At 49.2% G+C, this 15529-nt stretch overlaps 1 protein-coding gene across 1 annotated transcript in view; it reads left to right on the forward strand.

Moving 5' to 3' along the window:
* EPC1 (enhancer of polycomb homolog 1) overlaps positions 1-15529 on the forward strand; it is a 321654-nt gene that overhangs the window by 126935 nt on the left and 179190 nt on the right. Inside the window, 2 exon segments of the mRNA XM_029588586.1 lie at positions 9073-9218; positions 9301-9507. Coding sequence (XP_029444446.1) covers positions 9073-9218; positions 9301-9507 — 353 coding nt within the window.

Raw genomic sequence — 15529 nt, forward strand, 5'->3', positions numbered from 1 at the left:
GATTACCGGTTTGCTTTCTCTGTTAGGACACATAATCTGTTCGATTCACTGTTTCATCCCTCCCTTCAACGTTCTCCCCTTTTTGCTCTGTGTCATTTCTTAGTCCCATGGTTTCAGTTAGCTGTTTTGAGGTGTCCTGCTGCGCTGCTGCTTCAGCCATGTCTCTTTCTTAACAGTGATCAGGTCTGCTCAGGCTAAACTTCTGGCAGTCACCAAGTCTGGAGTTAAGAGGGATGAACTTTTGAATGCTTTAGAAGCAGGGGGACAAGCATTAGCTGACACCTTAGGAAGGTTTGTCTCTAGTTGATTGTTTTTTCTGCTCCCTGTCCGTAGAGTTAGCAGAGATCTGGTATCTATGGCATTTAATTGCTCTCTGCCTCTAGTCTACAGGAGCACTGGCAAGGGGAGGGGTGAGCTACTTACAGGTGAGAAATTCCTTGCCTGGCAAGAGGGAAGCTTGAATGGGCTTAAAGACTGTCGTTAAATCCTTTGTCTAGAGTCTGAACTCTGGGGCAGTTGCATGGAGTTAAAATGCTTTCTTTGCAACTCTTTGATTATCTTGCTTTCAGTATAGGCTCATTTCACATCTGCGCTTGCTTCTTTAATGCTTTGCAGACTCAGTCAGTTCCGAAAATATAAATCTTCACAACCTTAGGGTTTTTATATTTGATTCCCTGGCCTCTCACCATAGCTGAAAGGTGTGAAAGGGTTATTCAGGTGCAAAGCGCAGTGCCTTTAACAATCCTTCACCTTTAACGATTTCTACTCAATGTAGACTTCCCTGTCACAGGCTGTGCTTTAGGGATGGAGCTCCTGTTTCATTGCACTGTATACAGTTCTTTTAAAAAATGCTTTCAGTCACTGGCTTTTCACTATCTTCCTGTTTGTCACGGGGTTTTATACTGTTCTGGATCAGGTAAACATCCGTGTTTGCTATCCAGGCAGCTAAACTTTCTCTCCAATCAGTCCTCAAGACAAAGATTCTGTAAGTTTGAAATTATTTATTGCTCAGGTAAATTATACTTACAATTGTTGCATTTCAAACGTGAGCCCTAGGCAAGGATCTTTGATAACTGGAGACGAGGTAGGAGAAGAGAGAAGGGAGTCTCTTGTAATGCAGGAGTTGGTTTATGGTAGAGGTAGGATGCATGAGGAATATGAGGCTGATTTATTCCTTAGAAGAAAGCAGTAAGAGAGAAGGTAAAAAACCTGATCGTTTCAGGGGGTATTGCTGCTGGCTCAGAAGCAAGTGTGGAGCAAAACTGAACTCTCATCGAGTACTGCTAAAGGAAAACTCCCTCACAAGCCGGGGACAGGGTCCAATCACAGCATGCCTGAAAACCATGTAACACAGGGGGAGCATGAAGGGCAGTCCTTTGAACCTATAAGGCACCTAGGAAGACTCAAGTTAGATTGAGTGGCAATCAAGCTTTCCCGATGGTGAGAGGAAGTGGAGGAGGGAGGGGGCCTCTTAAGGGCAAAGGCTCCTCTTAAAGGCAAAGGCTCACAGATTTTTATCATGGGTTACAAACAGTGTTTCAGCACTAAGTATCCTCAGAAGGGGGGACTGCATTAAACACAGTTAAACTACAATATATATACAGATACAAACATGTACCCACTGCTGGGGATAGAACACCCACCGATATCGGTGTCGGGTACTGAGCCCCCACAAGTCCCTGTGGAGGTGCCAGTAGTGCCTAGCCTGCCACCCCCTATAGCTGCGATATCTACAACAGCTTTCAGGGAGGAACTGGACATTTCGTCCACCAGGCAGTGCTCGATGCTGTCTGAGACCTACAGCCATCGATGCTGGCCCCCGTACCGGCACAGACACCAGAGCCATCGATATTTGAAATTCCTGATTCCCATTCCGGGGTCCTCAGACGACAAAGGCACAGATTCCAGTCCTCTGTCACAGATGCCTGGTCCATCAGAGCTCTCGGGACCGAGAGCCCCTCGTTTTCCATCGATGCCTCCAGTGCCGCCGAAACCTGCATCGGTGCCACCGCATCTTCCATCAAGGCCATCGAAGGACCCATCTGTGCCAACCCGTCCTACCGTACCAATCTGCTTCCCTCCTTCAGGATCTCGACAAGAGACCTTTTCTGACACCTGGGAAGATGTTGACATAGACACATCCACGGAGGATATCTTATCAGAACCATCTCCTCCAGAAGAAAGGAGAAAATCTCCCCCAGAGGATCTCTCCTTTGCCAATTTTATTAGGGAGATGTCAGAGACAATTCCCTTTGAACTTATTACAGAGGAGGACACACGCCACAAAACCTTAGAGCAGAGCTTTCCAAAGTGTGTGTCGCGACACTTTACTGTGTCGCCTGAGGTGTGCCGGTGTGTCGCGCAAGCCCGGTGCACGTGACACACCGGCAAGTGCAGGGGCTGGGAACCCATGGCTCCGAGCCAGATATGGCTCTTTTGAGGGCTGCATCTGGCCCGCAGACAAGTGTCACCACACTTTCCCGCTAACCCAGCTGCTCCCCGGTCCTCCTCCGCCCGGGCGGAACGCGGCAGGACAGCTGGAGTCAGCGGCACCGGCGTGCTCTCTTCTTCCCGCCCCCCCCCCCCCCCCGGAAGAGGAAGTGGAGAGTATCGGGTGAGTGCGCGGCAAGAAGAGGCCACGCTAGTGCGCTCGGCATCGGCCCGAAGAAAAGAAGACTGCAGCGCGGCTCGGAGGAAAATGAAGAGCTTCAACCGCGGCCGATGGGACTCCGCCTCCGCGAGGGCTGAAAATGAAGAGCCCTCGCGGAGGCGTGGCCTCTTCTTGCCGCACTCACCCGATACTCTCCACTTCCTCTTCCGGGCCGCGGGGCCCTGTGTGTGTGTGTATGAGAGAGTGAGAGATTGCATGTATGTGAATGATTGAGAGCCTGTACATGTGAAAGAGAGTATGTCTGTGATTGAGAGCCTGTACATGTGAAAGAGAGTATGTCTGTGATTGAGAGCCTGCCTGTGAGAGAGAGAGAGAGCATGAATGTAAGTTTACCATTGGGAACCTGTATGTGTAAGTTTGTGATTGAAAACCTGTTTGTGTGAAAGAGTATGTGTGTATGATTGAAATCCTTTGTGTGTGAGAGAAATCATGTGTATGTATGATTAAGAGCCTGTGTGTATAAGTAAGAGAGACCATGTGTGTCTGTGTGTGATTGAGAGCTGGTTTAGGTGATGGAGCATGTGAGTATGTGATTGAGAGCCTGTGTTTAAATGAGAGAGAGAGACCATGTGTGTCTGTGTGTGATTGAGAGCTGATTTAGGTGAGGGAGCATGTGTGTATGTGATTGAGAGCCTTTGTGTAAATGAGAGAAAGAGAGGACATGTTTATAAGCATGTGAATGAGAGTCTGTGTGTGAGAGAAAAAGACAGCATGTATGTGTGTGATTGAAAGCCTGTGTGTGTGTAAGCGTGAAAAGATAGACAGCATGTGTGTAAATGTGTAATTAAGAGCCTATATAAGTGAGAGAGAAAAACCATGTGTATATGTGAGTACTGAGAGCATGTGTGTATAGGTGTGTAATTGAGAGCCAGTGTGAGAGAGAGCGCTGGTATGTGACTGAGAGAGGAGAAAGTTCCAAGCAAACCACCCCTCCTCCTGCTAATTCAGAACAATCTCAGGAGACCTGGATATCAAACGTTCCCAGGTATGCAGAGCAAAAAAATGTTTGTATCCTTATTATTTTTCATTACTGGGTCTTTGTGTCTGCTATTTGAAATATTTTGTTGGTATCTGGAAATGTTTTATATGAGTTTTTAATTATTGGATATTCCACTCATCAGCTGTTTCGAAATATGTTCTTTTTGTTAGTACAATTTTACTGCTGATGATTTTATATTTCTTGATTTGTTTTATAAGGATGGGTGATGTTTCTTTTTTCCTTTGTTACACTGCATACAACCTCTGGTTTGCTAGTAGACTGAATTACTGTGTCCCGAAATTATGTTTGTCCAAAAAGTGTGTCACCAACATGAAAAGTTTGGAAAGCTCTGCCTTAGAGGTTCTCCAATTTGTGGATGCACCAAAAGAAGTGATGGCTATGCCAGTACTTGAAGTCCTAGTAGTCCTGCAACATTGTCTCTGGGAGCATCCTTGTGCTGTTCAGCCTGAGAATAAGAGGACAGATGCGACTTATCTTGTCCATTATATTCCTGGTTTCCAAAAATCATTTTATTTAGAAAGAAGCTTATAGTCCTTAAATGAACAAGCTGATCTTATAAACTGGGTATCGTTGTTCAGGATAAAGTTCTTTATCTTGTTTCTTTGCTGAAACATACATGTCAGCATCCAGCTTTTAAAGTCTGTGTCCCTCTGAGGTCAGTATTCATAGAAGTTAGAATTCATATTTTGTTGCATATTGTGGTAGAACATCTGAGGATCTCCCTTACAGGCATAGCAGTTGCTAAACATTACTTGAGTAATTGGCTTAGCTCATTGTTATGTGCCTAGTTGCCTCTAGGTCACAGATTCAGTTAAGGCTCATCAGGTGAGAGCCGTGACTGCATCAGTGACTCATCTGCGAGCTGTGCCTAGAAAAGGACATCTACAATGATGCAACTTTGTCATTGTGTTACGGATCTTGCTAGGGAGTTAGCAATCTGTTAGGAATCTGCCAAGGAGTTAGCAATCTGCTAGCACTTACCCCACCAGGAGGGCGGAGTGACCGATCTGGAATCGATCAGCTCCTCCCAAGGGGAGGAGATAGCAATCTGATAGGCTTGGCTCCTGTAGGAGGAGGAGTTTAGCAGTCTGTTGGTGCTCTGCTCCCCCAGAGGGAAGGAGTAGCAACTGTAATGCTTTGTTCCTGTAGAAAGATGAACCAGCAACCTGTATGATCCCCATGGGGAGTTAGCTATCTGATATAGATCAGCTTCTGCAGAGAGAGGAGTAATGGTCTGATGTGGGTTGGCTCCCATAGGGGCGGATTTTCAGAGCCCTGCTCGCGTAAATCCGCCCAAAACCGGGCGGATTTACGCGAGCAGGGCCCTGCGCGCCGGGAAGCCTATTTTACATAGGCCTCCCGACTCGCGTAAGTCCCGGGGTTCTCGGAGGGGGGCGTGTCGGGGGCGTGTCGGGGGGCGGGCCCGGTCGTCGCGGCGTTTCGGGGGCGTGTCGGCAGCGTTTTGGGGGCGGGTACGGGGGCGTGGCCACGCCCTCCGTACCCGCCCCCAGGTCGCGGCCCGGCGCGCAGGAGGCCCGCTGGCGCGCGGGGATTTACGCCTCCCTCCGGGAGGCGTAAATCCCCCAACAAAGGTAAGGAGGGGGTTTAGACAGGGCCGGGCGGGTGGGTTAGGTAGGGGAGGGGAAGGTGAGGGGAGGGCAAAGGAAAGTTCCCTCCGAGGCCGCTCCGATTTCGGAGCGGCCTTGGAGGGAACGGGGTAGGCTGCGCGGCTCGGCGCGCGCCGGCTATACAAAATTCATAGCCTTGCGCGCGCCGATCCAGGATTTTAGTGGATACGCGCGGCTCCGCGCGTATCTACTAAAATCCAGCGTACTTTTGTTTGCGCCTGGAGCGCAAACAAAAGTAGGCTGTTCGCGCTCGTTTTAAAATCCGCCCCATAGAGTGGCAGATGATAATACCGCTCTATTAGTGTAAAGAGTAACACTTAGTAGAAATAGTGAATCCCTGGGCCGATGGCAGATAACAGCGCCCTCAAGTGGAGGTCTTGAGAGGGACTACCGGCTAGGCTGGAGTATTGAGACAAACACAGATAGTTCTTTATTAGACTGGAAGTAGAACCACCGGAGGTGGCAGTAGTGAGTTGATGTGCCCGGCAGGGCTGAAGGATCTCTGAGTTGCTGAGCTGTAAGGAGAGACTATAGGTAGTGAGTACACAGGGTATGCTGGACATAACCAGTGGTAGATGATACACTCACAATTGTAGATATCTGTAATGTCTTCTATGCAACAGAGAGTCTTCAGTATTCAGGAACAGGAGCCGCAGGTGAGTACTGGTTCCTATAGGCAGTCTGAAATAGAACTCACAATAACTGTGTATGGGATGGCTTCTGGAATAGAAGAGAGGTTAGGAGAGATTTAGGAACATAGGCCCTCATGGAGCAAGTACCAGTTCCTATCTGTTAATCTGTAATAGTAATCCATAAGATATAGGTATGCAATATCTTCTGAGGAAGAAGAGAGTCTGAGAAAGGTATTAGGAACATAGGCCCTCGTGGAGCGAGTACTGGTTCCTATCTGCAATTGGTAACTCATGATCTCCGTACCTGCGATAACGTCTTAGACTGAAGGGAGTCTTAGAGATTAGGAACATGGGCCCTCGTGGAGCGAGTATCAGTTCCTGTCTGTATAGGACTCACTGTGTTCACGTCTGCGATCGCCTCCAGGCAATAGGAGCCTTCAAAGTCTTCGGGAACGTAGGCCCTCGAGGAGCGAGTACCGGATCCCGTCCAGCAATCTGAAATCAAGAAGAGAGAGAGCGGGGCCCCCAAGGAGCGGGTACCCCTAGGTGAGTTTGTAGAGGCAGAGCAGCGGAGAAAGGTTTCCCCAAGAGTTGCAAGGAAGCGGTTCCTACCCCTTCTCCTTGCTAACTCGATTCGAAGTAGCAATCACAGACCTTTTATGTTGGAAGCAGATGACGTCACTACGGGGGGGACGCCCCAGAGGTTCGCGCCTTTGCTGGTACAAAGTCTGGAGCGCGCGCGCCCTTATGTCATCAGGAACATGGCAGATCCGTGGCGTCAGGCCAGCCCGGGGATTCCAGGAAGAAAATGGCGAGAAGAAGCCGCAGCAGCATCTGTCCATCAGACCCGAAGGGGAGTCGCCACAAGGTAGAGAGGGTGGAGCGAGGGCGAGAATAGGCACGAACGCAACATGTTGGTGCACACCTTCATGTTCCATTACTGTCTGAACAATCTGTCAAGAAGTGACAGTAAATTTGGGCAACCAGTTTTGTATAGTGTATTCATCCTTAGGTATCATGGCTAATTTAGCCCTGCTTGTCGAAAGAGAAAGCAAGTTTGATTGCCATAAATGTTATTCTCTATAGACAGCAGTATTTAGCCATACTAAATACCCACCCACCTCATTGGAGAGTTGAATACCTAGTTCGACTTAGCTCTAAACTTGCCTTGGAGGCTCATTTATCTTATTTTTGTATTCAGCTTTTTGGCACTTCAAAGCATATAACATTCAGGTACTGTAGTTATTTCCCTGTCCCCAGAGGGTTCACAATCTGTCTCTACCTGAGCGAATGGTGGGTAAAGTGACTTGCACAAGGAGTGGCAGTGGGATTTGAACCCTGGTCTCCCTGGTTGGTAGCCTACTGCCCTGACCACTAAGCTACTCCTCCACTTATAAGGCAACGCTTGCGTGGGAACTCCCACAAATAGTCAACGAAAAAGCTCTGATCTAAGAGAGAAGGTTCTATTACATAGTAACATAGTAATGATGGCAGAAAAAGACCAAAATGGTCCATCTAGTCTGCCAGCAAGCTTCCCAAGGGCAGTAACTGCCGCTCCGTGCAGGTTAAGCATCTTTATTTATTCCCGTCTTCTAGCCTTTTAGGGATCCACAGTGTTTATCCCATGCCCCTTTGAAATCCTTCACAGTTTTAGTCTGTCGAATGACATCGCTCATTTGTCATGGCTAATTCATCCTGCTGTCTACAGAGAACATCATTTACGGTAAGCATACTTATTATATATGCTTGTTTTAATTTTTCCTTAGTGTGCTAATTATTCTTTTCTGGCCTGTCTTATGACCTCTTCCTTTTCAGTTCTCCCTCCATCTGACATCTTTCTCTTTCATGATAATTCTTGCCATCCTTTCTCCTTTTCCATCTCTTCCCTCCATAACATTTTCACCCTTCCTTCTCATGTTACTGTTCTGTGTTTGAGAATAAAACAAAAAAAGAGAAATATTTCTATTTTTAAGATGATTTTAGTGACATGATCTGCATAAATATATTTGAATCATTTTTTAATTTAATTTATAGAATTTATATTGTAAATTACATTAAAGCGTTCTAGGCAGTGTACAATTTTACATAATTTTTATGTAGATTATTAGCCTAGAAATTCTATTTTTAACTAATTTGCATTTTTATTTTATTTTTTTGCAAACCTGTCAACTTTATCAAACTGTTGTGCCACTGGAGTAGTATCACAAGGGAGAAATGTGATGAGTCTACATATCACAGCTTTTGGATTGCTCTTCCAGTCTCGCTAGTACTAACTAACAGGCCGATTCAGTAAAGTCCGCGGGAGAGTGGACGAATGCCCGCTCTCCCGACGCGTGCACCGGCCCCTCGCCGGTGCGCGCGATTCAGTATTCAAAGTAGGTGGTGCGGTAGAAACAGGGAAAAGGAGGCGCTAGGGACACTAGCGCATCCCTAGCGCCTCCTTTTAGCCCGGAGCAGCGGCTGTCAGCGGGTTTGACAGCTGACGCTCAATTTTGCCGGCATCGGTTCTCGAGCCCGCTGACAGCCACGGGCTCGGAAACCGGACGCCGGCAAAATTGAGCGTCCAGTTTTCGGCTCGACAGCCGGGGGCCGAATTCAAATTTTTATTTTTATTTTTTAACTTTTTTTTACTCTTCGGGACCTCCGACTTAATATCGCCATGATATTTAGTCAGAGGGTGCACAGAAAAGCAGTTTTTACTGCTTTTCTGTGCACTTTCCCAGTGCCGGAAGAAATTAGCGCCTACCTTTGGGTCGGCGCTAATTTCTGAAAGTAAAATGTGCAGCTTGGCTGTACTGTATCGGCCTGTAAATATTTTATCATGGATCCAAGTTCTCTGATTGGCATTGAGTATTAATGGAGGAGGTCTAACCCACTACAAAGGTTGTTTCTAGTTTGTTTATTTGTATTCCCAAAGGACATATAGCACCACCTAGTGCTACATGTCCTTTAGGTATAAAAATATATGTTCATTTCCATGGCAGAGTAGTTTGTTACTGTAGTGGGCAGTACTAGAGAAAACATGCCCTGCAGTTCTTGGTGTGCTTTTTATTTAATTGCTAAAAAAAAAGTATTCCTCCTAATACATGCACTTATAATATATTTTAACCAGACCACCTTAATAATTACTTTGCTTTTTAGCTTTTAGCTTGGATGCAGAGCAGCCAGACTATGACATGGATTCTGAGGATGAGGTCTTTGTGAATAAGCTGAGAAAGAAAATGGAAATCACAACTTTGCAATTTGAGGAGATGATTGATCGACTAGAAAAGGGCAGTGGACAGCAGGTATAACATTTCTGAAATATGGACAATAAATTATTGCAGGAAATAAATATTGAAGTGATAGTGACTTTTTTTTTCTATTTAGCCAGTCAATCTCCAGGATGCCAAGCTACTATTAAAAGAAGATGATGAATTGATTAGGGAAGTGTATGAATACTGGATTAAAAAAAGGAAAAACTCTCGAGGTCCTTCTCTAATCCCATCTGTAAAACAAGAGAAGCGAGATGGCTCTAGCACCAATGATCCTTATGTGGCTTTCAGAAGGCGTACAGAAAAGATGCAGACACGAAAGGTGAGTATGTCTGCAACCTACATCAGAAAGAAAAATGTTTTTGATTAAATACAAGATCAAAATATCTATATTTTTAATTTGGAATATATTCAGTTCACAGATATTTCTCAAGATTTATCATGAATATATTTACTAAGTTTGCACAAACCACAGACTGTTCCAGAGTCTAACAGATATTGACAAAAGTAGTATTTTTAAGTTCTCACCAAATTTAAGTAAGCTCTGTAGTTTCTGCACATTATATTTTTTTATGTCAGCATTTCCCTTTGTTTTTAGGCATAAGTAAACTTGTATATAAGCAAATGTTTTTATCTTTTGTATAGTGTAATATAATAGAAGCTTTCTTAAGTAAACAAAGCCCAATTCTAACCCCAGAGTGATATATATATTTCCTATATTGAGGGGGTTTAGATGTTAAGTGTTTAGTGTTTCCTTTCCCACACAAGGACCACCAGGAGACCAGGTTCCTTCAGATAATTGGGATTGAGGTTATTAATACAGAAAGACACTAAGTAGAAGAGAGAAAAGAAAGGCACGTTGTTGCAAGTGGGCTCTAGCTTCTTAACCATATAAGCTTCAGAATAACACATAATTTCCTGTTGAATTAATTCATCCTTAAATGGAATCGTACAAGCTGGACTGGCTAATATCTTGAATTTCCAATATACTCTTTACTCTTTTTTTAAGCTTAGCAATCAGCCTCCCTAAGCTATAAGTAACTGAAAATAACACAATCCATATAAATGATCTACATAGCCCTTTCTGTCTTGTTGGATTGTTTTAATCTAAGAGCACCAACAATCAGCGTGAATACCTGGTCTTCTCCACTCCCTCTGGGCTATTTAACTCTGAGCTAATCAACTACTGGGCATGCCACTTAAGCAAATAGTTGTTCCTGTATGTACCTGGATCAGTCCAGACAGTGGGTTGAGCCTCTTTTCCAGCAGGTGGAGACAGACTAAAACTTGAAGGATGCCCTATATCAGGACAGAGCCTATCCTCTACCCCTTCAGTATTCGTCTGTCTCCAGCAGGTGCAGCATCTCCCCTTCGGTTCTCTGCTGTAGGCTAGTCGGCCTCTTCTTCTTTCTTTTCGGCTCAAGCAAGTAGTTCTTTGATTCCCGCTTGATTTAGAAACAAAGGAAAAAAATCTATGAAGGAAATTTTGCCGCCTTTAGTGCTTTTACTGTTTTTGTGTGGGAGACGTCCGTCTCCCAGCTCTTGCCCGGCTCAGGGGGGCTTTGCCCCTTTTGCAGGAGGGGGTTCCCTGCATAGTCCTGAGTCCGTGGACGCTTCCAGGTGTGGGGACCGACGCTCTCCGGGCCTCGTTCCCCCTCTGGCTGCCGAGAGGGTTTTTAACCCGCTGCTGCGCTCAGTAAAAAAAAAAAAAAAAAGGAGTTTAAAAGTTTCAAACTTTCAATAAGTTGCAGGTACTCACCTACCTCTAACTTATTTGCAGCAGTTGACCAGCTTTTTTATTTTTTTCTGGTCAGAGTAAGGCTAGAACCGGCAGCCAGAGAAGCAGAAGGCAGCAGGTTTCCAGCCTGCTCTCTCCTGCTGTGCAGGCTGTCAATCAAGCTTTTTTTTCCAGCTATTTTTTCTTCAGCCGCGGCTTAGCTATGTCCCGGCTGGCAGCCTGCCTTTCTTGTGGGCTGCCCTCTTCGCTTTTTTCGCGGCAGGGCCTCTGCACTGCTTGCCTTGCCTGGTGGGGAAGGTCCCTCCTCGGCAGGACAAGCAAATTTAGCCCGGGGCTCCACTCCTCCCAGCATGGCTAGGCCTTTCCCGGGTCGGCAGAGCCCAGGAACGGCCGCCATCTTGGATTTTTCATCTGGGCCGATTTCAGTGCTCCCTGGGGGGCCAGATTTTTTTTATTTAACCCCCGATTTGGCCCCCGCGGGTGCCCAGGAGGGGGGTCCTGACCTTCCTTCCCCCCCCCCCCCCCCCCCGCCAAATCCAGGGTCACTTTTTCAGCGGATTTCGTCCTCCTCATGCACAAATCTTATCTAGCTAGCCTGCATGAGCTGGACGAAAGCCCCCCCCCTGCCAAAAATCCCTCGCTCAGCGCCGTTGACCACTGGCCCGGCCGCAGAGTCCCAGGGACCAGTTCGGGTGCGGGTGGTCCCGGGGGTTCCCCCCCCCCCCCCCCCCGGTGTCTCCCGTGTCCTCGGACCTCGCTGCTTCCTCGGATTCGGGGGATGACCCTAGAGCCCTCCGTCTTTTTCGTAAGGAGGAATTAGAGCCCCTCCTCCCTTTTGTTTTGCAGGAGCTGGGTCTGGAGAGTCCCTCCGTGGATAATCTCACGGCCTCGCTCCCTAAGGATATGAACCCGGTTCTGGGAGGGCTCCAGGCTCCGGCCTCGGCCTTTCCCTTCCACCCCATGCTTAAGCTCCTTATCCTGCAGGAATGGGAGGCTCCTGATGGTGCACTTCGGGTGGGGCGTGCGATGGATAAGCTCTATCCCCTCCCGGAGGAGGGCTTAGAGCTGTTGCGATATCCATCGGTGGATTCTTATGTTTCTACAGTGGCAAAGCACACCACGATTCCGGTGGAAGGTTCCACGGCCTTGAAGGATTCACAAGATCGTAAGCTGGAGGCTCACCTGAAGCGCATATTCGACGTTCTGGCCCTTGGGGTCCGGGCATCTTGCTGTAGCAGTCTCATGATGCGAGCGGGCGTCCAGCGGGTCCAACAGTTACTCTGCGCCCGGGAGCTTCCGCCAGGTGAGGCAGAACAAGCCGAACATCTGGAGGCAGTCACCGCTTACGCATCAGACGCCCTCTACGATCTGGTCCGTGTCCAGGCGAAGGCGATTGTTTCGGCAGTGGCGGCCCGGAGGCTCCTTTTGGCTACGCCACTGGTCGGCTGATCAGTCATCGAAGACCCGGCTGGGCACGCTGCCCTTCAAAGGTAAGATGCTCTTTGTCGAGGATCTTGAGAAGCTTATGGACTCCTTGGCTGACAACAAGGTCCATAAGCTCCCAGAGGACCGCTCTAAGTCTTCCTGATCCTTCGCGGCCTCTCGCTCTCACTTCAGGGGCCAGCGTCGCTTCGCTTCTCAGGGGCGGGGCGGTTCTGCAAGGGGGTCTTCTCGTGCGCAGTCCTGGTCGCAGTCATTTCGTGGCAGACGGCCCTTTCACGAGGGCCAGCCCGTGCGTGCCGCCGCTTAAACCTGCCACACAATGAAGTTCAGCCGACCCATTCCTCGGTTCCTTACCTCGGCGGACGCCTCTCCCTGTTCTTCGAGGAATGGGTCAAGATCACGTCGGATCAGTAGGTCCTCGACATTATCAGAGACGGGTACGCTTTCGACCTAGTCAGGGAATTTCCAGATCTTTCTTTTCTCGCCTTGCGGCCGGGCCAAGAGGGACGTGGTGGTCCAGATTCTCTCCAAGCTTCTGGATCTGGGAGCGGTGGTCCCAGTCCCGGAAAGGGAAATTGGCGCCGGCCAGTATTCTATTTACTTCACCGTGCCCAAAAAGGACGGGTCCTTCCGCCCAATATTGGATCTCAAGAGGGTCAGTCGGGCTCTCAAGATCCCCCACTTCCGCATGGAAACCCTGCGGGCGGTCATTGCGGCGGTCCGCCCCGGAGAGTTCCTTCGTTCCCTTGATCTCGCAGAAGCTTATTTTCATATTCCCATTCACCGCGACTATCAGAAGTATCTCCGATTCCACATCCTCAACCAGGACTTCCAGTTTTGAGCTCTCTCCTTCGGCCTCGCGACCGCTCCTCGCACCTTCACGAAGGTCATGGTAGTAGTAGCGGCGGCCTTGTGCCGGGAGGGGATTCTCGTCCATCCCTATCTGGACGATTTGCTCATCAGGGCCAAGTCGGAGACCTCTTGCCGGCAGGTGGTGGATCGCGTCTTGGAGCTCCTTGCCTCTCTCAGGTGGATAGTGAACTTTTCCAAGAGCAAGCTTCAGCCCTCCCAGGAGTTGGAATTTCTGGGAGCCCACTTCGACACCAGAGTAGGCAAGGTTTTCTTACCTCTGGCGCGAGCCCTCAAGCTGATTGATCAGGTCCAGACTTTGATTGCCCTACCTTCCCTGACAGCCTGGGATTATCTCCAAGTCCTGGGATCCATGGCTTCTACCATCGACCTTGTCCCCTGGGCTTTTGCTCATATGCGTCCGTTACAGAAAGCTTTGCTGTCCCGTTGGCAGCCAGTGTCTGAGCAGTTCCACGTAGTCCTTCTGTTCTTGGATTCTACTGCCGACAAATTACAGTGGTGGATGCCTCTTCAAGCTCCACAGTGGACGATAGTGACCACGGATGCCAGCCTGTTGGGCTGGGGTGCGGTCTGCCTTTCTCAGTCCACCCAGAGAACATGGTCGCAGACTCGGTCGCGCTGGCACATCAATCGACTGGAAACTTTGGCGGTCCGCCTGGCTCTTCAGGAGTTCCTTCCCCTGATCCGCGGCAAGGCGGTAAGAGTCCTGTCTGACAACTCCACCACAGTCGCCTACATCAATCGCCAAGGGGGCACTCGCAGTCCCCTGGTAGCCTTAGAAGCCAGCCGTCTCCTCGCTTGGACGGAGCGTCACCTACAGTGCCTTGTGGCTTCTCACATCGCCGGAAAAGACAATGTTCAAGCAGACTTCCTCAGCTGGCAGTCGCTCGATCCGGGAGAGTGGGAGCTCTCGGACGCGGCCATGGCTCTGATAGTGGACAGGTGGGGTCCTCCTCACTTCGACCTCATGGTGACTCTGCGCAATGCCAAGGGCCAATCGGTTCTTCAGCCACTGGAGGGAGCACGGCGCAGAGGGCGAAGATGCTCTGGCTCTACCTTGGCCAGCGGACGTCCTTCTGTACGTGTTTCCCCCGTGGCCACTGGTGGGGAAAGTTCTCAGGAGAATCTAGCTCCACCGGGGACCGGTGATTCTCGTAGCTCCCGAGTGGCCGCGAAGGCCGTGGTTCGCGGATCTCATCAATCTAGCGGTGGACGGGCCCTTGCACCTTGGTCATCTTCCTCGTCTTCTCCAGCAGGGGCCTGTATATTTCGACCAGGCCGATCGCTTCTGTCTTGCGGCCTGGCTTTTGAACCGCGTCGCCTGAGGCGGAAAGGTTATAGGGAGGAGGTCATCTCCACCCTGCTGCGAGCCTGGAAGCAGTCGACTTCTCTGGCCTATGTGCACATCTGGAAAGTTTTTGAATCCGCGTGTACGGAGGCGGGTGTCCCTGCGCGCTCCGCCTCGATTCCTTTGATTCTTTCTTTTCTTCAGAAGGGTCTCTAAGGGCCTCTTTTTCAGTTCTCTACGCATTCAAGTCTCTGCGCTCGGCTCTCTCCTGGGTCGGGTGGACGGTCATGCCTTATCAGCTCACCCTGACGTGATTCGTTTCCTGAGAGGCGTTAGACACCTCCGCCCCCCCCTCTCGGGCCACGTGTCCGTCGTGGAGTCTCAACCTAGTCCTTCGTGCTCTCTGTGCGGCTCTCTTCGAGCCTCTTCGCCACGCTACGCTCAGGGATCTTACTCTAAAGACTATCTTTCTGGTCTCTATTTCCTCTGCTCGCCGTATTTCCGAGCTTCAGGCGCTGTCCTGTCGGGAGCCCTTCTTGCGTTTCTCGGATTCCGGGGTTTCTCTCAGGACAGTTCCTTCCTTCTTGCCTAAGGTTGTCTCCGCTTTTCATGTCAACCAGTCTGTCGAACTCCCAGCGTTCTCTCCGGAGGAGGTTGCAGGTACGGCGGGTGGCGACCTTCGTTGGCTAGATGTAAAACGAGTCTTACTTCACCAGCTCCAGGTCACCAATGACTTCCGGGTATCGGAATATCTCTTAGTCCTTTGGAGTGGTCCCAACCACGGTAAACAGGCTTCTAAGACCACGATTGCGCGGTGGTTGAAGGAAGCCATTTACTCGGCGTATCTTTGTCAAGGTCGTCCGCTTCCTGAGGGTCTGAAGGCCCATTCTCTGCGTTCTCAGGCTACTTCTTGGGCGGAGAGTCAATCTGTCTCCCCGCAGGAGATTTGCAGGGCCACCACTTGGACGTCTGTGCACACTTTTGCTTGGCACTACCGTCTGGATG

This window comes from Rhinatrema bivittatum, chromosome 2 (assembly GCF_901001135.1).
Source record: "Rhinatrema bivittatum chromosome 2, aRhiBiv1.1, whole genome shotgun sequence".
Classification (NCBI taxonomy): Eukaryota; Metazoa; Chordata; class Amphibia; order Gymnophiona; family Rhinatrematidae; genus Rhinatrema; species Rhinatrema bivittatum.